Genomic DNA, 23,490 nt, shown 5'->3' with positions numbered 1-23,490 from the left:
ACCCCACTTTAATACTGTCTTTAGCACAAAAAGAGGTGCTCAATGCCGCAACAAAATTTTTGGTCACTTGTCCAGTGATACAAAATGTCTGAGACAATGATATAAAATTTGAAAACAAACTGATAAAGTTTCTCCTTGACAGTACATAGATTTCTATCTTCGTAATGTGTAAGAGGTGGTGGTAGGAATTACAAACTCACATTGTATTTTTTTTTATACCACGCCATCAGAAATGTTAGCATGTAAACATAAGTTGTGATGTAAATGATTACACATCATTACCATTTATCGTGTGAAATGATCCCTGGAACACAGAGGTAATTGACATAGAAATCCCTTACCAAATGAGGTAGCTATGCGGTTGGTGCACTGGATTTGCATTCGGAAGGACAATGGTTCAAACCTGTGCCTGGCTATTCTGATTTAGGTTTTCCATGATTTTCTTAATTCACTTCAGGCAAATGTCAGAATGGTTCCTTTGGAATGGCATGGCCTACTTTCTTCTCTGCTCTGAGATTGTGCTGCATCTCTAATGACCTAGTTATTGACGGGATGTTACACAAATCTCCTCCTCCCCGAAGTCCCTTCCCTTGGCTTACGGCATATGGTTTGGCATTGTCATGAAGGAGAATGACTCGGACATATCTCTGAGCATATTGTGGGCATTTGTCTTTATGTGAACGATTCAAATTGAGTAATTGTGCTTCATAGCATCCAGCATTCGCTGCTTGACCTGGTTGCAGCAGCTCATTGTATACCACACTGACCAGGATGCAATTAGTTATTCATGTCAAAATTGTTGTCTTTGGATCATCGAAACTAGTCTCTTCACATCATTTCCAGCAGAGCATATGCTTAAATGATGGCTTTTTGCAGCAGATTTCTTGAGAGGAAAGCAGAAGGGCGACTCTTCTTGCAAGTGATGAAGCCCAATATGTTTCAGGCACAGAATATGTATGTTCTTTTTGCTCCACTCAAAAAGTCACACACGGATCTGAAAGCCTTCTGTTTCTATTGTTAAATAACTCTTGTGTGTGGTGTACTATGCTGCATTAGCACTACTACTACCCAACTTTGTGAATGGTGAGACTTAATTCAAGCTCCCAATATTATCCTTCTTAATAAATTATACATTATTTAAAAACTGAGGAGCAAATGGCAGTTGGCATGGTTAATGAATGATGAAGTGGCAACAGGTAATGTCATAGGTACTGGGTTATGCGACAAAACAGAAATTTTAACCAGATAAAACTTCTAACAAACTCGTTCAACTGGCACTAATTTCTTAACTGCTTTGTATATAGTTCAAGTCATTTTAAGCAGAAACTTTTGTTTTTGAATTGGGCATATCCAACATACCAAGGTTTTGAGAAAACAAATTGTACTAAAAGAATAGTAATGGAGGAAATCAAAAATTTCCATATAATTATTTGAGCAAATGTTCTACCAACAGCAGATTTTATAAGACACACTGTAAAAAAAGTGACAAAAAATCAGAAAAGAACAAACACCTCACTAATTTTATCTTCCTAGATTATACTCCCTATTCTGAAGATGATTTTGGCACAAATATTGTAGGGATTATCCCATTCCCTTTATGATATTATGTGTGATGCAGGACTGTATTGTTTTCAAAATAAAACCCACAAATGTAAATATAGAGTTTTCGGATCAACCTGGACATGTGATACCACTCATCTGCTTTGACCTGTGGCATAACTGTGTTGTGTGGTATGTGGCATAGTTGCAGTGTATTATGTTTGGAGAGGGCTCTAGCGTGGGATATTTGTGATTTGTCTGTGAGTGGTGTTGGTGGTACTGGGATCTGCAAGTGCTGTCTGGGGTATTAATATTGGAAGAATTTATTAATGAGATATTTTAATGATGGTGATTATGTGCAGCAGATTCATTTTTTGATTTGGAGTTGTTAGTGGAGTGTATTGTTTACGGTTGGAGATTTAATTTTCTGTTTCGCTCTTTGAGTCACAGTGGGGGATGGCATGTTGAGCACGGTAAATTCTTGTAATTATTCATTGTAATTACCGACTGTGTGAAGTGTTACATTTGTGGAGAATGTGTGAGATTGACCAAAGTTGCTGCATTTCAGGCCATGGACCAGTGTATACCATGTTGTCGGCAAGATGACATGTAGCTTTATGTGTATAAGTGTTCCGGATTTGAGAGCTCTAGGCTTGTTGTCAAGAGAGATTGCGTTGTAGGCGTATTGTTTGTGCTGTCATTAGAAAGCTAGATTTTTACGTTGGCTGACATTGGTTGGTAAGTATATTTCCGTGGTTTTATGTAAATAATTTAGAAGTTACGGAGACTACTCGTGAAGTAGCTGAAGCATTGAGTTGTCGACAGGCACAAACAAAACAGATAGAAAACTTGCTAGCTCTCAGAATAAATCCTTTGTTGAGTTAGAGTGTACACACACACACACACACACACACACACACACACACGGTTTGCTGACAAGGAATGTGGGATGGAGGGATGGCAGGTGCGTATGCTAGGTATATGATATGTGGGTACTAATACCAATGGATTAGGTGCACATTGAAGGTGATGTGAATTGGGAGGAAGAGGTAACTGTTGGGTGGAGGCTGTGGGGACAGTGGGTTAATGGACATTGAGGCCAGGAGGGTTGTGGTAGGGTTATGATCCTGTGGTCGGGGTTCAGAAGTGGCATAGGGAGGGATGAGTATGTTTACTGTGTGGAGGTGGGTGAATGAATACAACTTTAGGAGAGGTGTGAAGGATCTTGAATATAATGGCCCATGTTTCTGGGGATGATGATGGACAATAAAAGTCCTGATGAAGGATGTGGTTCAGTTGTTCCAGTCCATGCTGATGTTGGGTGACCAGGGGGATGGGAGGGAGGGCTGCTCCTTTGTAGGTGATTTGTGGTATGGAGGTGGAATTAGAAGTGGCATGGAAAATCTGATTGTGGACTAGGTTTGGGGGGTACTGCATGACCGGAAGGCCCTTGTGAGAGCTTCAGCGTACTGGCCAAGGGATTTCTCACTACTGCAGATACGCTGTCCACACACAGATGGGGGACTGATTTTTTGATGTGGAAGGGATTACAGCAATTGAAATGGATGTACTGTTGGTGCCTAGTGGATTTAACATGAACGGAGGTGTGGAGGGAGTTATCAGAGGTTGAGGTCAACTTCCAGGAAGGTTACGCATTGGGGTGAGGATGACTAGGTAAGGCGGATGGGAAGGAGGTGTTAAGGTTGTGTGGAATGGAGATAGGGTGGCTTGGCCCCCAGTCCAGAACATGAAGATTTCGTTGCTGAATCTGAACCAGACAGTGGTTTTGGGGCTTTGGGAGCCTAGGAAATTCCCCCTGTATGGTTCATAAAGAGGTTTGCTGTGGAATGTGCCATGCGGTGCCATGTTTATACACCTTCCCCTCGAAGGAGAAGTAGTTGTGTGTCAGCATATAGTTGGTAGGGAATGTCAAGAATGAGGTAATGGGTTTAGAGTGTGTAGAACATTGGAAGAGGTAGTGTTCAGTGGTGGAAAGGCCAAGTGCATGAGAGACATTGGTATATAGGGAGGTAGGACCAACAGTGAGAGGAATCGAGAAGATAGAGGGGTGGGGATGATAGAAAAGGAAGTGGTTAGTGTCTTCAATCTGAGAGGCTGTGTGTCAGGCAGATGGATACAGACGTTGGTCAACAAGAGCAGAAATTCTTTCAGTAGGAGCACAATAACCAGCTACAGTGGGTTGCCCTGGACTGTAGGGTTTGTGGATTATTGGGAACATGTAGGAAGTGGGTGTGTGGGTTGTATATGGGTGAGGAGGGAAGTGGATTTGGGGAGAGGTTCTGGCAAGGGCCACAAGGATTTCAGTAGGGATTATAGGTTATGTTGGACTTCTGGGATGAGCTCACTGTGGTAGAGCCTCGTAGGTGGAGGAGTCAGACAGTTGGCGGAAGCCTTTCTTTGTCTGCAGGGAGGATGATTAGGTCGGGTTATGTTTTTCCTGCTGAGAGGTTAGTGTTCTTGGAGGGGGCCTGAGGAAGGATAGTGAAGCCACGTTGGAGGTAACGAATTCCTGGAAGGTGACCAAGAGTGGTTTGGTGGTGGGGGTGAGATGGTCATAGCTGTGAATGGTAGTATGAACTGGGAGGGACAAGGTTTAACGTTGGGATTAGACTGGCGTTAGTTGGAAGGACTGGTAACAAAATAATGTATCCACTTTAGGAATTGAGAGGGGAGTAGGTCTTTGATGAGTCCGTGATTAAACTTGGGTGTGGAGCCAAAGGTGAGACCTTTGGATAGGACTGAAAAGCACTGTGGGATTTCCATTTCTGTTGAAAAAGTTTTTTTGCATTTGTCTGGGTCTGGGTTCTAGATTTCATGAAGTGTTGGGAGGGAGTTTTGGAAGATGTTGCAAATTGAAAAGGCCAACTGGTCAAGATCTGGGAGCTCTGAGTGGTTTCCTTAGGGGTAGAACAGGTATTGATGGGTAGTGGTGCTTTTAGGTGGGAGTAAGATGTCAACAGATTGGACAGTTTACAGGAGTGGTGTCTGGAATGACAAGAATTTCTATTTTGGAGGTGTGATGTATGTAGTTAGGGTTTCACACTAATAGTATCTTGTGGAGGGAAGTGGGGGTGGTTCTCAGGTGCCTTGGCCATGAAGATGTGTTCTACAGTACCATGTTTGTGAGGGATTGGTGGAATCTGAAAAGATGAAGGTTGATGTGAAAGGAGGGTTGGAATCCAGAAATGCAGGTTGATGATTCGTCTGAAAAACCTGGAATTTTGAGGAAATTACATTTTACCTGGAAAGATCAAGGAAATCTTGGGGAATTTCAGGAATTTAGTAAAATGTCAGGAACTGTTTTAAAACTAACATTGGAATTGTGTTATTCAGCTTTATAAACCATAAATTTTAAAATATTTAATATTTCAGAGTGTATTAATTCTTTTAATATTAGTCCTTATAAATTACTGATGTTTAAAAACTGCAGTTAAACGCCACCCACACTGTTAATTTCACAGGAGCTTCTAATGACATGTTCTTCTCCCAGGCCCAGATCTAGAGAGGGCCAAACCGAGGTATCTGCCCTGGGTGACAATATCAGGTGGCACCAAGTTCATATTCCTGAAGAAAACACCTTGTTTCATAAAGTGCCTAGCATTGAGCACACATTGGTCCATTGATTATTCATATGATTGTGAAACACATCCCTGTTTGTTTTTGAATATTTTTGAACACATACTAAGTTGATTTCTGAACGAATAAGTTGATTTTTGAATACATGCGTGGTGTACCTGATGTCTCTGCCAGGGGAATTTCCATAATATCAAGAAATAAATGATCTTTCCACAGACAAAAGGGAACGGAGCTATACAAGCTGAGCTGAATAAACCCAACTGGGTGAATGCCAATTGCTGTTTATGTGGTTGGGTGTGCAAATGACCAGTGTTGTTATAATTATTAGCAAAAACTGTAGGTTCAGGTTACCAAAGTGGAAATAAACGGCTAACAGGAATAAGAAGTAAGAAAGGTTATACGAGGGTATTTCGGAAAGTAAAGATACACCATATTCCATAGGAACAGAAGAGTTTTGGCGAGCAAGTTGGCAACACTTGTGTTGACCTTGAACTGTTAGCTTTCTCCTCGCGGTCGTTCGGCAGTTGAACGTTGCTTCTGGTTGGAGAAGGTCGTGTTTAAAATGGCTGCGCCGATTCAGAATCCCACCAAATGTGAAGTGTGCTCCGTCACACGTTTACTTCACGCAAAAGGTCAGCGACCAGCAGATATTCACAAAGAAATTGTTTCTGTTTATGGGAACGTTATGAATCGACAAAATGTAACGAAATGGTGTCGTCATTTCTCTGAAGGTAGGACCGATGTTCATGACAAACAAAGAACAGGTTGGCCATTGTTGATCTCTGATGCCCTTTGTCAATGACAACTCTTTATGACGTTGTGACTGTCAAGTTAGGGTACAGGAAATTGTGTGTGCGCTGGGTTCCAAAACTGTTAACGGAAGAACACAAAAAGAAAAGGATGGGCTTTGCACTCGACTTCCTCACACACTATGCTGCAGCAGGTGATGAGTTCCTTGATCACATTGTGACAGGTGACGAGATATGTGTTTATCACCATACCTGAATCCAAGCAACAATCAATGCGCCATTCGAATTCACCAAAAGCCAAGAAATGCTAAGCATCGATTTCAGTGAAGAAAATCATGGCTTCGGTTTTTTGGGACAGACAACGCATTCTTCTGTTGGAATTTATGCCTCCTGGAATGACAATTAATGCTGCTGCATATTGCCAGACTTTGAAACGTCTTCGAATGGCAATTCAAAACAAACGCAGGGGAATGTTGACAAGTGAAGTCCGCTTGCTTCATGACAACGCTCGGCCTCACACAATGCTCGTAACCAAAGCACTACTGAAACAATTCAAAAGGGACTTAATGGACCATCCGTCATACAGCCCGGACATTGCGCCTACCGACTTCCATGTCTTCCGTTACCTGAAGTCACATCTTGGTGGAAAATCATTCCATGACGATGAAGAGCTCAAAGATGAAGTTGAAATGTGGTGCCGGCAACAGGTGGCAACCTTCTATGACTGGGATACAAAGGCTTGTGCACAGACTTAACAAATGTTTGGATAATGGGGGTGATTATGTCGAAAAATAACAAATAATCCAATTAATAAGATGTAACTGATGTTTTCTAAATAAATGTTATATTTAAGGACTGTGAGCCATTGTATCTTTACTTTTCGAAATGCCCTCGTATATAATCTTCTCAGTGTATCCAAGATAATGAAATTTTGACAGACGGCAGATCGCTACACTACCAAGGGCCAGTTGAACAGTCCCTGGTTAGCAGTCGCTTCAGCTCTATTCTTGGAATAGTGTGTAAAACGCGTAGTACAAACACACAGTAATGTTTAACCTGAGAACTGGAGATTATTGCAGAGTTAGTGAAGTTAACCATAGAATAAGTTTTGACAATGGTAGGAATAGCTACAGAATTAGTGATGATACGGTTGTTTTGTAGAACAAGAAAGGAGAAGAAATGGGGACATCGCACAGGTTATATGGAAGAATATGACAATTCCAAATTTTGTATAAAAATTTCTACTACCACTACTACTTCTTGATCTCATGCTCGAGAAACTACAGTGTATGAATTAACTCGCAAATATAGCAAGGGGGGGGGGGGGGGGGAGTCTGAAAGCCTCCGTATGAGCCCTGGCACATTACATTCATGGTCCTTATGCAAAATGTACATTGGCAGCAGTAGAACTGTTCTGCAGTCAGCCTCAAATGCTGGTTCTCAAAATTTGCACAATAGTGGCCTGCAAAAAGAGAATTGTTTTCCCTCCAGAGATTCCCATGTGAGTTCCCGAAGCATCTCTGTACTATTTGCGTGTTGATCGAAATTATTAGTTAAAAATCTAGCATCTCTGACTTGCTTCATCTGCCATCAGTTCGACCTGCTGTGGATCCCAAACACTCGAAACAGTGCTCAAGGGAGGGTCATACTAGTATTCTGTAACCCGTTTTTCATGGATGACCAACACATTCTCAAATTTTCTAAGTAAAATGAAGTCGAGCATTTGCCTTTCCTACTACGAACCTGAAGTGCTCATTCTATTTCATATTCCTTTGTAACATTTGCCTATATAGTTAATTGATGTGGCTGTGTCAACCTGTACAGTACTAATGCTATATTTGAAAGTTACAAGACTATTTTCTTACTTGCATGCATTAACTTGTGTATAGGGAAACATTCCACGTGGGAAAAATATATCTAAAAACAAAGATGATGTAACTTACCAAATGAAAGCGTTGGTATGTTGATAGAGACACTAACAAACAAAGAAACAAACAAACACACACACAAAATTCAAACATGATTGTGTGTGTGTGTGTGTGTGTGTGTGTGTGTGTGTGTGTGTGTGTGTGTGTGTGTGTGCGCGCGAGTGTTACCTGTCCTTTTTCCCCCCTAAGGTAAGTCATTCCGCTCCCGGGATTGAAATGACTCCTTACCCTCTCCCTTAAAACCCACATCCTTTCGTCTGTCCCTCTCCTTCCCTCTCTCCTGATGAAGCAACCGTTGGTTGCGAAAGCTTGAATTTTGTGTGTATGTTTGTGTGTCTATCGACATGCCAGCGTTTTCGTTTGGTAAGTCACATCATCTTTGTGACTTACCAAATGGGAAAGCGCTGGTAGATAGACACAATAACAAGCACACAGACAAATTTCCAGCTTTCGCAACCAACGGTTGCTTCGTCAGGAAAGAGGGAAGGAGAGGGAAAGACGACAGGATGTGGGTTTTAAGGGAGAGGGTAAGGAGTCATTCCAATCCTGGGAGCGGAAAGACTTGCCTTAGGGGGAAAAAAGGACGGGTATACACTCGCACACACACCCATATCCAACCACACATACATAGACACAAGCAGACATTTGTAAAAGCAAAGAGATTCAGCAGAGATGTCAGTTGAGGTAGAAGTACAGAGGCAAAGATGTTGTTGAAAGGCAGGTGAGGTATGAGCGGCGGCAACTTGAAATTAGCGGAGGTTGAGGCCTGGCGGATAGATCAACACCTTCAACCCATTTCATGCAGTCTCCCATCCTTCATCAAACACACCAACCAATTTCTTGAACGCCTGGAATCCTTACCCAATCTGTTACCCCCGGAAACCATCCTTGTAACCATTGATGCCACTTCCTTATACACAAATATTCCACACGTCCAGGGCCTCGCTGCGATGGAGCACTTCCTTTCATGCCGATCACCTGCCACCCTACCTAAAACCTCCTTCCTCATTACCTTAGCCAGCTTCATCCTGACCCACAACTTCTTCACTTTTGAAGGCCAGACATACCAACAATTAAAGGGAACAGCCATGGGTACCAGGATGGCCCTCTTGTACGCCAACCTATTCATGGGTCGCTTAGAGGAAGCCTTCTTGGTTATTCAGGCCTGCCAACCCAAAGTTTGGTACAGATTTATTGATGACATCTTCATGATCTGGACTCACAGTGAAGAAGAACTCCAGAATTTCCTCTCCAACCTCAACTCCTTTGGTTCCATCACATTCACCTGGTCCTACTCCAAATCCCATGCCACTTTCCTTGACGTTGACGTCCATCTGTCCAATGGCCAGCTACACACGTGCGTCCACATCAAACCCACCAACAAGCAACAGTACCTCCATTATGACAGCTGCTGCCCATTCCACATCAAACAGTCCCTTCCCTACAGCCTAGCTCTTCATGGCAAACGAATCTGCTCCAGTCCGGAATCCCTGAACCATTACACCAACAACCTGATAACAGCTTTCGCATCCCGCAACTACCCTCCCGACCTGGTACAGAAGCAAATAACTAAAGCGAGTTCCTCATCCCCTCAAACCCAGAACCTCCCACAGAAGAACCCCAAAAGTGCCACACTTGTGACAGGATACTTTCCGGGACTGGATCAGACTCTGAATGTGGCTCTCCAGCAGGGATACGGCTTCCTCAAATCCTGCCCTGAAATGAGATCCATCCTTCATGAATTCCTCCCCACTCCGCCAAGAGTGTCTTTCCGCCGTCCACCTAACCTTCATAACCTCTTAGTTCATCCCTATGAAATCCTCAAACCACCTTCCCTACCCTCAGGCTCCTACCCTTGTAACCGCCCCCGGTGTAAAACATGTCCCATGCCCCCTCCCACCATCACCTACTCCAGTCCTGTAACGCGGAAGGTGTACACGATCAAAGGCAGAGCCACGTGTGAAAGCACCCACGTGATTTACCAACTGACCTGCCTACACTGTGACGCATTCTATGTGGGAATGACCAGCAACAAACTGCCCATTCGCATGAATGGACACAGGCAGACAGTGTTTGTTGGTAATGAGGATCACCCTGTGGCTAAACATGCCTTGGTGCACGGCCAGCACATCTTGGCACAGTGTTACACCGTCCGGGTTATCTGGATACTTCCCACTAACACCAACCTATCCGAACTCCGGAGAGGGGAACTTGCCCTTCAATATATCCTCTCTTCTTGTTATCCGCCAGGCCTCAATCTCCGCTAATTTCAATTTGCCGCCACTCATACCTCACCTGTCTTTCAACAACATCTTTGCCTCTTTACTTCTGCCTCGACTGACATCGCTGCCGAATCTCTTTGCCTTTACAAATGTCTGCATGTGTTTATGTATGTGTGGTTGGATATGGGTGTGTGTGCGAGTGTATACCTGTCCTTTTTTCCCCCTAAGGTAAATCTTTCCGCTCCCAGGATTGGAGTGACTCCTTACCCTCTCCCTTAAAACCCAAATCCTTTTGTCTTTCCCTCTCCTTCCCTCTTTCCTGACGAAGCAACCATTTGTTGCAAAAGCCAGAATTTTGTGTGTATGTTTGTGTGTCGATCGACGTGCCAGCGCTTTCGTTCGGTAAGTCACACCATCTTTGTTTTTAGATATATTTTTCCCATGTGGAATGTTTCCCTATATATATATGACTTACCAAACGAAAGTGCTGGCAGGTAGATAGACACACAAACATACACACAAAATTCAAGCTTTTGCAACCAACGGTTGCTTCGTCAGGAAAGAGGGAAGGAGAGGAGAAGATGAAAGGATGTGGGTTTTAAGGGAGAGGGTAAGAAGTCATTCCAATCCCGGGAGCGGAAATACTTACCTTAGGGGGAAAAAAGGACAGGTATACACTCGCGCACGCGCGCACACACACACATATCCATCCGCACATACACAGACACAAGCAGACATTTGTAAAGACAAAAAGTTTGTGCAGAGATGTCAGTCGAGGCAGAAGTACAGAGGCAAAGATGTTGTTGAAAGACAGGTGAGGTATGAGCAGCGGCAAATTGAAATTAGCGGAGATTGAGGCCTGGCGGATAACAAGAAGAGAGGATATATTGAAGGGCAAGTTCCCATCTCCGGAGTTCGGATAGGTTGGTGTTAGTGGGAAGTATCCAGATAACCCGGACGGTGTAACACTGTGCCAAGATGTGCTGGCCGTGCACCAAGGCATGTTTAGCCACAGGGTGATCCTCATTCCCAACAAACACTGTCTGCCTGTGTCCATTCATGCGAATGGGCAGTTTGTTGCTGGTCATTCCCACATAGAATGCGTCACAGTGTAGGCAAGTCAGTTGGTAAATCACGTGGGTGCTTTCACACGTGGCTCTGCCTTTGATCGTGTACACCTTCCGCGTTACAGGACTGGAGTAGGTGGTGGTGGGAGGGGGCATGGGACATGTTTTACACCGGGGGGCAGTTACAAGGGTAGGAGCCTGAGGGTAGGGAAGGTGGTTTGGGGATTTCATAGGGATGAACTAAGAGGTTATGAAGGTTAGGTGGACGGCGGAAAGACACTCCTGGTGGAGTGGGGAGGATTTCATGAAGGATGGATCTCATTTCAGGGCAGGATTTGAGGAAGTCGTATCCCTGCTGGAGAGCCACATTCAGAGTCTGATCCAGTCCCGGAAAGTATCCTGTCACAAGTGGGGCACTTTTGGGGTTCTTCTGTGGGAGGTTCTGGGTTTGAGGAAATGAGGAAGTGGCTCTGGTTATTTGCTTCTGTACCAGGTCGGGAGGGTAGTTGCGGGATGCGAAAGCTGTTATCAGGTTGTTGGTGTAATGGTTCAGGGATTCCGGACTGGAGCAGATTCGTTTGCCACGAAGACCTAGGCTGAAGGGAAGTGACCATTTGATGTGGAATGGATGGCAGCTGTCATAATGGAGGTCCTGTTGCTTGTTGGTGGGTTTGATGTGGACGCATGTGTGAAGCTGGCCATTGGATAGATGGAGGTCAACGTCAAGGAATGTGGCATGGGATTTGGAGTAGGACCAGGTGAATGTGATGGAACCAAAGGAGTTGAGGTTGTAGAGGAAATTCTGGGGTTCTTCTTCACTGAGTGTCCAGATCATGAAGATGTCATCAATAAATCTGTACCAAACTTTGGGTTGGCAGGCCTGGGTAACCAACATGGGTTGGCAGGCCTGGGTAACCAACAAAGCTTCCTCTAAGCGACCCATGAATAGGTTGGCGTACGATGGAGCCATCCTAGTACACATGGCTGTTCCCTTTAATTGTTGGTATGTCTGGCCTTCAAAAGTGAGGAAGTTGTGGGTCAGGATGAAGCTGGCTAAGGTAATGAGGAAAGAGGTTTTAGGTAGGGTGGCAGGTGATCAGCGTGAAAGGAAGTGCTCCATCGCAGCGAGGCCCTGGACGTGCGGAATATTTGTGTATAAGGAAGTGGCATCAGTGGTTACAGGGATGGTTTCCGGGGGTAACAGATTGGGTAAGAATTCCAGGCGTTCGAGAAAGTGGTTGGTGTGTTTGATGAAGGATGGGAGACTGCATGTAATGGGTTGAAGGTGTTGATCTACGTAGGCAGAGATACGTTCTGTGGGGGCTTGGTAAGCAGCTACAATGGGGCGGCCGGGATGATTGGGTTTGTGAATTTTAGGAAGAAGGTAGAAGGTAGGGTGTGGGGTGTCGGTGGGGTCAGGAGGTTGATGGAGTCAGGTGAAAGGTTCTGTAGGGGGCCTAAGGTTCTGAGGATTCCTTGAAGCTCCATCTGGACATCAGGAATGGGATTACCTTGGCCAACTTTGTATGTGTTGTTGTCTGAAAGCTGACGCAGTCCCTCAACCACATACTCCCGGTGGTCAAGTACCACGGTAGTGGAACCCTTGTCCGCCGGAAGAATGATGATGGATCGGATGAGCCTTCAGATCACGGATAGCCTGGGCTTCAGCAGTGGTGATGTTGGGAGTAGGATTAAGGTTTTTTTAAGAAGGATTGAGAGGCAAGGCTGGAAGTCAGAAATTCCTGGAAGGTTTGGAGAGGGTGATTTTGAGGAAGAGGAGGTGGGTCCCGCTGTGACGGAGGACGGAACTGTTCCAGGCAGGGTTCAATTTGGGTAGTGTCTTGGGAAGTTGGATCATTAGGAGTAGGATTAGGATCATTTTTCTTCATGGCAAAGTGATATTTCCAGCACAGAGTACGAGTGTAGGACAGTAAATCTTTGACGAGGGCTCTTTGGTTGAATCTGGGAGTGGGGCTGAAGGTGAGGCCTTTGGATAGGACAGAGGTTTCGGATTGGGAGAGAGGTTTGGAGGAAAGGTTAACTACTGAATTAGGGTGTTGTGGTTCCAGGTTGTGTTGATTGGAATTTTGAGGTTTTGGAGGGAGTGGAGCTGGAAGTCGGAGATTGAGTAGATGGGAGAGACTGGGTTTGTGTGCAATGAGAGGAGGTTGAGGTTTGCTGGAAAGGTTGTGAAGGGTGAGTGAGTTGTCTTTCCGGAGGTGGGAAACCAGGAGATTGGATAGTTTTTTGAGGTGGAGGGTGTCATGCAGTTCTAATTTGCGGTTGGCCTGTAGGAGGATGCTCTGAACAGCTGGTGTGGATTGGGAGAGGAAAGATTGAGGACTTTTATTAAGGATAGGAGTTGACGGGTGTGTTCATTGGCTGAGTTGATGTGTAGGTGAAGGATTAGGTGGGTGAGGGCAATGGATTGTTCAGTTTGGAACTGGTATAGGGACTGATGGAAAGAAGGGTTGCAGCCAGAGATGGGAACTTTAAGTGTGAGGCCTTTGGAGGTAATGCCAAATGTCAGACAAGCCTGAGAAAATAAAATATGGGAGTGTAATCTGGCTAGGGCGAAGGCATGTTTGCGGAGGGAATCTAAATAAAACTTAATGGGGTCGTTGTGGGGGTGTTGTGAGGGTGACATGGTAGTAGAAGGTGGAAAGTGTAACATGAAGTGAAATGAAAATGAAAATAAAAATATATGGGGAGAGATAAAGGTGAACTAGAAAGCAGCTGGAGATCTGGTGTGAAAAAAGGCGAAAAAGTGTTGGTTAAAGCTGGGCTATGTTGATCCTGTGGTAACTTGGGTTGGTAGACAACGATGTGTACAAAGGTTAGGTGGTTGTGTTGCCGCCAAAACACGTTAAAGGGTGGAGATATTCGGGAAAATTTCGAAAAAACTGCATGTAAATGTATTAAAAGGAGTGGTTTTGTGGTGGCAGATTATGAAAATGAGGCTAACAATTGTCTGACGAAGAAATAGTTACGTTAAAACCTGTGGGAAGCGGCTAAAAATTATCAGTGATGTGGGAAAAACGGAAATGGAAATAAAGTGAAAATTATTAGAACTAGCCGAAATGGTTGTTTAATAGGTGAAAGGAACTGTTTGTGAATTAGAAACCGTGGATTTTATAGCAGCGGTAGTGTTGAAAGCGGGAAAAAAATTTTTTGGTTATGGTTTGGAAGTGGGTTACGTATTATTGAGTATATATAGGTGGGATAAAATTGTATAGTAGATAACGGTAAAAAGGAGAATATATATATATATATATATATATATATATATATGTGTGTGTGTGTGTGTGTGTGTGTGTGTGTGTGTGTATATATATATAAAAAAAACAAAGATGATGTGACTTACCAAATGGAAGTGTTGGCAGGTCGACAGACACACAAACATACACACAAAATTCAAGCTTTCGCAACAAACTGTTGCCTCATCAGGAAAGAGGGAAGGAGAGGGAAAGACGAAAGGATGTGGGTTTTAAGGGAGAGGGTAAGGAGTCATTCCAATCCCGGGAGCGGAAAGACTTACCTTAGGGGGAAAAAAGGACGGGTATACACTCGCGCACACACACACATATCCATCCACACATATACAAACACAAGCAGACATATTTGAAGACAAAGAGTTTGGGCAGAGATGTCAGTCGAGGCAGAAGTGCAGAGGCAAAGATGTTGTTGAATGACAGGTGAGGTATGAGTGGCGGCAACTTGAAATTACCGGAGATTGAGGCCTGGTGGATAACGGGAAGAGAGGATATATTGAAGAGCAAGTTCCCATCTCCGGAGTTCGGATAGGTTGGTGTTGGTGGGAAGTATCCAGATAACCCGGACGGTGTAACACTGTGCCAAGATGTGCTGGCCGTGCACCAAGGCATGTTTAGCCACAGGGTGATCCTCATTACCAACAAACACTGTCTGCCTGTGTCCATTCATGCGAATGGACAGTTTGTTACTGGTCATTCCCACATAGAATGCGTCACAGTGTAGGCAAGTCAGTTGGTAGATCACATGGGTGCTCTCACACGTGGCTCTGCCTTTGATCGTGTACACCTTCCGGGTTACAGGACTGGAGACATATATAAGATGCTGTAACTTACCAAATGAAAGCGTTGGTATGTTGGTAGAGACACTAACAATCACACACACACACACACACACACACACACACACAAAAATTCAAGCTTTCGCAATCCACGGTTGCTTCATCAGGAAAGAGGGAAGGAGAGGGAAAGACGAAAGGATGTGGGTTTTAAGGGAGAGGGTAAGGAGTCATTCCAATCCCGGGAGCAGAAAAACTTACCTCGGGGGGGGGGGGGGGGGGGGGGGGGGGGGGGGGGGGGGAAGGGACAGGTGTATACACACACACACACACACACACACACACACACAAGCAGACATAGGTAAAATAGAGAGAGAGAGAGAGAGAGAGAGAGAGAGAGAGAGAGAGAGACAATAAAAGTGGACCGATAACACTTCCTCGGGGTGCACTCCTGGTGATACCCTCACATCTGACGAACAGTCGCCGTTGGCAATTCATGAGATAGTTCACATAGTGCCTGGCTGCCTAAAACCATCACCTGTTCAACGAACTTTCCCCAATGTCATCATGACTCTAGACACAGGATAAGTTGCAGCTGAGCCTCTGTTTGTTACAGGGCAACAGAATTCTTGGCAAAGTTTTATATGAATGACCTACCCTTTAAACGAGCCATCTGAAATTTGTCAAGAAAATTTGTGGCAAAACTATATTAACCATGTGCTAATAAAGCCTAAAGAACAACTGGGTACAGGGAATTGTCTACTGTTTCTGACACAGAGGGTGTTTAACTGATTAAGAACTGGCATCGCACAGCCCAATACTAGATACTAGTCTGAGTGGCTCCTGTTAGTGTGGTACAATACAACGTCGTCATATGCCCCCCCAAAAAAGGAAAACTTGCACATTGGCAGACCTCATCATAGCAAATGGCAAAGCCATGCTTTACAATTGTTGACTCGGCATTTATTTAGTTCTCCTGATTTTTCGCAAGGTGCTTAGTGCAATTTTGCTATTTCTGTATTAATCAAACAATGGAGACCCTAGTAGGAATATCAACAATGTAGGAAAAGACAAGATTGCTACTTACTGTAAAGAAGACACGTTAAGTTGCAGACAGGCACAATTAAGACATTTACATATATCTTTCAACCACAACCTTCATCAGTAAGAGAGACGCACACCACACTGCATACTTTTCCTGCATTGTTGCGATTTCTGTATTGATTTTTATGCTATATTAGGTTCCTGTCATTGTTGAATTTTGTGTATTTTACTCGGGGTTAACAGAAATGTGGATATTTTCTAAAAAAGAAAACCGAGCCAGAAGATTAAATAGGATTTTTATGCATTTTATTTTTTATTTATTTTTATTTTTTGGGATTTATTGGTATTGACAGTAGTTAAACTATTTACTTTAAATTCTTATAATTAAATTACTGAAAACATTAACTTATTCTTGCAACTCCTTTATTCTAAAAATGTAAGATTTGTAACAGAGCACCCTGAAGAAGTCCCTGATAACATAAGCAAAATCTTGGATAACATCGTAATTTATGAAGATGGAACTCTTCTTCTCTGGCAGCTGTCGGAGGTTTGTCAAATCCTGAACCTCCTTTGAGCAGACAGCTCAAACATTGCAGAAGCTGTCGAACTACGGATAGATCTTCTAGACAGTATCAGAATGTAATGAAAAAAGAACTGTAGGGAACAAGCAGTAAATTCCTTTCACTATCTTGCTAATATGTTAGACCTGAGATTCGGATGGAGAAGATTCATTACAGAACAAAAAGAAAGTGTGGAAAATTGGCTCATAGAGATGCATCCACACTAGATTGCGTATATTATGCCTTTTAGGATTGCTGATTCTGGTTATTTTTTCTGCCACAGTGTTTTCTCATGCAGTTGTAATACAGTTCCTTCCAAACAGTTGGTGAACAGCAATGGAGCTGAAAGCAGGGGAAAAAAAGAAAACTTGCCAACAGGATTTGTTACTTTTGTGAAGAACGACATTTCTTGCCCTGTTAGCACTTTACTCAATGAGAGAATCTTCTTCATCTACAGACTTCTTTGGTCAAAATTAAGAAATAATTTAGGAGAGAAAAGACCTGAGAAATTATAAAAATCTCTAAATTTCTGCATGCTTCGAAAACAGACGAAGTTGTACTTTACAGTCATTATGATTCACATCAAGTTAGTTTTTTTATGGAAGTTAAATGTTATTTAACTGTGTTTCTTATATAACAAAACAAGTTAAAACACAATATAAATAAAATAATTTTGTAAGGCTAACCATGTAACATTTTGTATGTTAAATAATTATAGACTTTTTAAACTTGTGTTTCTTGTATGTTTTAAATTACAACATCCCTGATCTACCTGTTCATGTGATTTTGGAGTTCTGTTAGACTTTAGCTTGTCCCTACCCAAAACTCCCACTTTCCCACAATATTTATTTCAAAGAATATGTACGAGTTTGTACCTGGTGGTTATAATTCTTGTGCCATTCAAAGGTCTAAGGTTATTGGTGCCATCTTGAAATCATGTTTTTGTTGCACCTGGGGGATTTTTATGATACCATTGGTCAAAGCTTGCCAGATGGTAACGGATGCTCTGGTTTATCCTAATGTTTTCCTGCCTTCGTGTGCTACTGAAAAAGTATTAGGTCATTTTACTTACAATCCTTATGCTGTTGGGAATAGCACCACCAAATTTTTTATATTCTGGATGATAAACGAAAAACTATAATTTATTTTCAGAATATTAGAAAAACTTTGTGCCCTTGCGATGTTAAAAACCAAAACTTCAAAACTTTGAAGTGCCATAAAATGAAAGTGAAGTCAGGTAAATTGCTGAAATTTGATTTGGGTAAGGTGAAGAAATAAGCCAGGTTTCATCAATGTCTGAGATGCTGAGTAAGAAAGTTAATGTCTTAATTGACATGGAATGACCTATGTAAAATTATTGTAGCCAGGATGTTATTTTGTGTGTAAATAAATACATAGTTGATTAAAAGGTTGAATATGGTTTAGGGCTATGATTTTAAAACAATGTTGCACCTATTTAATTTACAGTGAAGAAACGACAGCGTGTAGATGTTACTGCAACATCAGTAGAACGGAACTTCATAACGCCTGTCAGAGCAATGGCAGATTTCCTTTTGAAACCATCTGATCTTGAGGGTCTGCGAAAGACAAAACGGAGATCACCATATGAGAATGAACCTCCAATTACTGTTTATTGGAGGAAAGATGTAGAGGCAAAGTAAGGTATTTCATGCTTTATTGTAATTCTTTCTTTCTCAGTTTTTGTCTTATTAGAAATAAAAGTATGATGTGCAAATTTTACTAGTCATCTGTAAATCGTTACCAGTTATATTTCAATACTCTATTGACAGAGCACTGGAAGTTTGGGGATCAAAGGAACAACTTCTACATGAACTTATGATCCGAGAAAATGAAAGGAAAAGATATCAGCAAAGTAAGTATATGAATTATTTGTCTGTAGGACAGGCTCGTGAAACATGATTTGTAAAATAAGGATTTTATGAGGAATTTCCTGTTTTGAGAGAGTACACATTGTGTGTGAGCATTTCTGAATGGATGAGAACTGAAAATGCATGCTTATGAAATCAATAGCAGTGGAATTTCTAGTGTAAAGTTATGGACAATGTCTGACAGTACAATATATGTTATGTTACTTCCAAATTCTATCTACATAGATTATATACATGATGAACATTGATTGGGAATGTAGTAATTCAGCAAAAGATAAAAAGTGAAGTTGATCGCTGTAAATTTGTCTTTAAATTCCTCAGTTCATTGATAATTTTCCAAACATCTTACACACAGAACAGAACACACTTGAATTATGGCCTATTCAGAACCAGTGGAAATGGTGCAAAAATATTTGGTTTGTGTATATTTTGATAAAATATTATATATTATAAACTTTCTCTTATCTATAGCATTACAGATGAGTTAAGAGAATAGTACCTTGGCTAATTTCTCAGTTCATTAATCAAAAATATAAACTGAATGAAAAATGTAATAAAGAGTTGTAAGCTAGGTAGGAATCTAATTGTGTATACGAGAAATTACTAATTTGGAATTGAGCAAGATGGTTGAGTGGATAAAACACTGGACTTGGACTCAGGAGCAGCAAGCACAGTTTGTTTCTATCAAGTGGTCCAAATGTAGGCAACACATGGTTACCATAGATCGCTTAAAATGAGTAGTCGTATGGTTCCTTCAGAAATACTTGGCCAATTTCTTGCTCTATCCTTATCCCACCTGATATAGTTTATTAAACTGCTTGTTAGTGGTCATTCTATGTTCTCTGGAGTTGTTGGGGAGAAAAATATAGGTGGATAGTCACTGTTCAGGATTTGCAAATAGTATATATTTTCTGCACAGTTGCACGATTGACAAGAGATATGGTGTTTCTCATATTTTGTGTTCCCCCTTAACATCGTCCCAATACGTACAAATAAATCCTGCTGCTTTCATTAACTTCATTATTGTGTGTTATATTTGTTAGGCTGCACATTTTCTGTGTACATACATCAGAACAATGGTTGGAATATAGAAATAAATTTTTAACAGCTTCATTTTCTGCAAATCACCTTCCTTTCCTTTCCTATTCAACTGTTTTCTTTTGTTTTTAAATTTGTCTTGCTTTCAGTATGTCGTTACCTTTTACAGTCAGTTCATGTCTGTCACTATCACATGTCTGGACTTAAAAAATTATCTTGTGCATCAGCAAGGAAGGCTGAGGATTAACATTGCTACAGTCATTTTACACTGCTAATAGAATCTATGACATTGTTGCAGAAAAAGCCAATGCTTAATATTTTAGTCTTTACAGTGAAACACATACTACTTTTGGACTGAATTTTAAAACTTGTTTGGAAAATGCAAGTTGAAGACTTTCGTTCGTATTTCTTGCTGGCAATACTAGCAAACTGAGTTTAATCTTGTTACATGGGAAAGCAACATTTAAGAACATTGTTTCTTAGTAAATAAAAATTAAAAAAAAAACAATGTTCTGTAGTAATTGTAGTTGCTCAAAGCAAAGCAGAAAATAAAAGATTCCTTCAGAGCATTTAGAATATACCAAATGCAATACATGCACAGAGACGTTCTCTCTGCGTTTTTAACTGACATCTTATGATGACAAACTGCATTCATTATGAACAGTTGCATGCACAGTGTTGGTGCGTCTTTGGAATAACAAAAGAGAGAGCTGGATTTCATTCACTTGTTCTTTTAACAGTTCTGGTACTTCTTCTGTCATGCGGGCCAACCTCTGATCGCTCTCTGGGACCAAGATCTATTCCTCAGCTACCGACCTGACTGTAGCAGACAGTGTCAGTGTAGACCCTACTTGTGTCTCCACCATCTTGGGCAGCCACTTTGTGGAAATTCCAAGCTCCTCCCACTGTCGCCCTGCCTTCCTCCATCAGAAATTGGCAGAAGTGGCCCGGGTGATACCCTTCTCTTCTTAATATTATGAGTCCTACAGTGCAGCCTTTGCTATGAGGGAGCTAGTTCATGCTCTCAGTTCATCCTGATCCTCTGTCCCAGGGCCAGACGCTGTCAACATTCAGATGTTGCAGCACCTTCCCCTTGCAGGCAAGCACTTTCTGCTTAATACATAGAATTGCATCTCAGCAGAGGGCATGTTTCCCAGATGCTGGCATGAAGCCACTGTCATACGTGTACCTAAGCCAGTAAGGAGAAATACCTTCCTTCTAGCTACTGCTCCACTTCTCTCAATGCATAATTCCTGCCCTGGGTTGACAGATAGGGTTTGTATGTACCCCCTGGCACAGGCCAGGCCTAGAGAGGCGTGATTGCCTGAGCTGCTACCTTCCCAAATTGCCAATTGGTCCCTCTGTCAGGTGTTTGGGAGGTGTGACCTGAAGTGTGAATAATCACCTAAGGCAGGTGTGCACCCTTCTGAAGGGTGCCCCCAGTTGGAAGGAGTGTGCCATCAGAGACACTGGCAGTCACATGGGATTTTCTCACAATGAGTGAATCATCTTCGCAGTCAACAGCTATGAAATGTAAACAGAATAGGCTAATGATCGAAGACCCTCCCAGCTGCACCACGGTTCGTCACGGTTCGTGTACTGAAGATTGTTAGTCCTTCACTACAGTAAATCCATTTATTATTGAAGAAGGTGTGGGGCTTCCGTGGTCGTGCCAAGTTTGCTTCAAGAATTTTTAAAAGACTGAGTTTTCAAGGTCCATATGGGTTCTGCATTGTTGGACAGATTCGTACAGATAAACAGTGCTTCTCAGGAGTCCGTCCTGAGCATTGTCTTCTTTACTATCACCATTAACCCTATAATGGCCTGTCTCCTGCTGAACGTCTCCGCCTCCTTTCTTGTTGTCGATTTTGCCATCTATTGTAGTTCCCCATGGACCTGTCTTATTGAGCAGCATCTTCAGCCATTTCTCGCTCATCTTTACCCGTGGAGCATCGACAATGTCTTTCATTTTCCCCTGACAAAACTGCTTGTATGAATCTCTGCTGCCACAATTGGTTTCTTCCAACATCTTTGCATTTTGTGTCTGTGGCTCTTCCGTTTTTTGAAACTACAAACTTCCTGGGGCCCTTGATCGATACAAAAGTTTCTTGGTCCTCCCACATGTCTTACCTGGCAGTCTGCTGTGCGTGGTCCCACAATGTCCTGTGTCCTCAGTGGTATTTCCTGGGGAGCATGTTGAACCACTAGTCCCTTGTCCGTTTGAAAGTAGACTATGGATGCTTTGTTTATGCCATCATCTCAATACTATCCACCATTGTGGCATCTGTTTGGCCACTGGTACCTTTACACTAGCCTGCTTGAGAGTCTGTATGCAGAAGCTGCGAAACTACCGCTGTCATACTGCTGTGACTTTCTCCTCAGCAGATGTGCATGCCATTTATCTGCCATGCATGACCATCCATCGTATGCCTCCTTCTTTGGTGGCTCCTATGATTGCCAGAATGGGATGCATCCCTTTTCTCTGTTACCTCTTGGAGTTCACTTTTGGCTCTTGTTCTGGCAGCTTAACTTCATGCTACATGCAACTTTCCTGGTGGGTGTAAACCCTTCACCACCTTGGCTTCGTCCCTGCAGGGGGCTTGCCACTCTTTGGCGAGCTCATGTTTGGCTACTGTGGGGCCCCAGCCTTTGCAGCATCTTTTTCCTTCCGTGCTGCATGTCTGTCTTCTTGCTACTCTTTATCCCCTGGGGTTTTGTTGGCAATGTTCTGCATTGTCCATTGCTGACACAAGAACAGTGTCACCACTGTTTTGCATTTGTTTTCCTTTCTATGATCACCTTCTCCTATCCTTCCTCTGCTTTGGTGTTTGAGGTTCCTCTTCCCTGTCTTCCTTCCTGTGCGCTCCCGAAGGCTGGCCCACATCTCTGACATGTGACAGGTGGCTGGGTAATGCATAATTCCCAGCCCTGGGTCAACAGGTAGGATTTGCATGTAACCCCTAGTAGAAGCCAGGCCCAGAGAGGGGTGATTTCCTTCCCAAATTGCTGATTGGCCCCTCTGTCAGGTGTTCGGGAGGTGTGATCTGAGGTGCGAACAGTCACCTAAGGTGGGTGCGCCCCTTGTGAAGGGCCCCCTAGTTGGAAGGAGCACACATTGGCAATCATGGGGAATTTTCTCGCGGGATTTTCTTGCATTGAGCCAATCGTCCTCAACAATCAACATATATGAGACATAAATGGAATGTTACTAACGATTCAAAGACCCTTCCAGCTGCACCATGGTTGCTCGTGATTTCACACACTGAAGACAGTCAGTCCTTCGCAACAATAATCTGTTTATTATTCAGAAAGGTGCTGATGCAATTGCCAGCTCTGCGAAATTCTGCTCTCATTTATGGAATGGCACATTGCATTTGGAGACTACTTCTGGTTCTCAAGCACAACTACTACGTGCCGCCTCACTTCTCCACAGCTATCCTGTCCGTGTTCAGGCCTGTAGAACTTGGAATTGTTCCCATCATGTTTTTTTACACTAGGCTGCTTGATGAAATCCAATCATACCTCTCTGATCAGGATGTCATTGCCATCCATTGGTTGATGAAAAAGGTAGATTCCTTCGTAGTGCCCACACACACTCTTTTTCTTCTTTGATAGAATGGTGCGTCTGTCCAATATCAAAGCAGGCTATGAAATTATCACAGTCGGACCGTACATTGTGAACCCAATGAGCTGCTACCAGTGTCATCGTTTCAACCACACTAGAACGTCTCGTCGACAGCCAGTCAAATGTGTAAGCTGCGGTACGGATGCTCAGGACGACGATTGTCCGCCTCCTTTTCCCCACTGTA

The 23,490-nt window shown here is 42.9% G+C and overlaps 1 protein-coding gene across 2 annotated transcripts in view; it reads left to right on the top strand.

Annotated features, from left to right (window-relative positions):
* LOC124789474 (zinc transporter 9) overlaps positions 1–23,490 on the top strand; it is a 208,305-nt gene that overhangs the window by 4,621 nt on the left and 180,194 nt on the right. For both annotated transcript variants that reach the window (XM_047256843.1, XM_047256842.1), the window contains 2 exons: positions 18,222–18,411; positions 18,545–18,627. In XM_047256843.1, coding sequence (XP_047112799.1) covers positions 18,222–18,411; positions 18,545–18,627 — 273 coding nt within the window. The remainder of the gene's footprint in view (positions 1–18,221; positions 18,412–18,544; positions 18,628–23,490) is intronic.

The sequence above is a fragment of the Schistocerca piceifrons genome, chromosome 3, assembly GCF_021461385.2.
Source record: "Schistocerca piceifrons isolate TAMUIC-IGC-003096 chromosome 3, iqSchPice1.1, whole genome shotgun sequence".
Classification (NCBI taxonomy): Eukaryota; Metazoa; Arthropoda; class Insecta; order Orthoptera; family Acrididae; genus Schistocerca; species Schistocerca piceifrons.
Note: the sequence above shows the minus strand (reverse complement) of the source record. Positions and strands in the feature narration are given on the sequence as shown.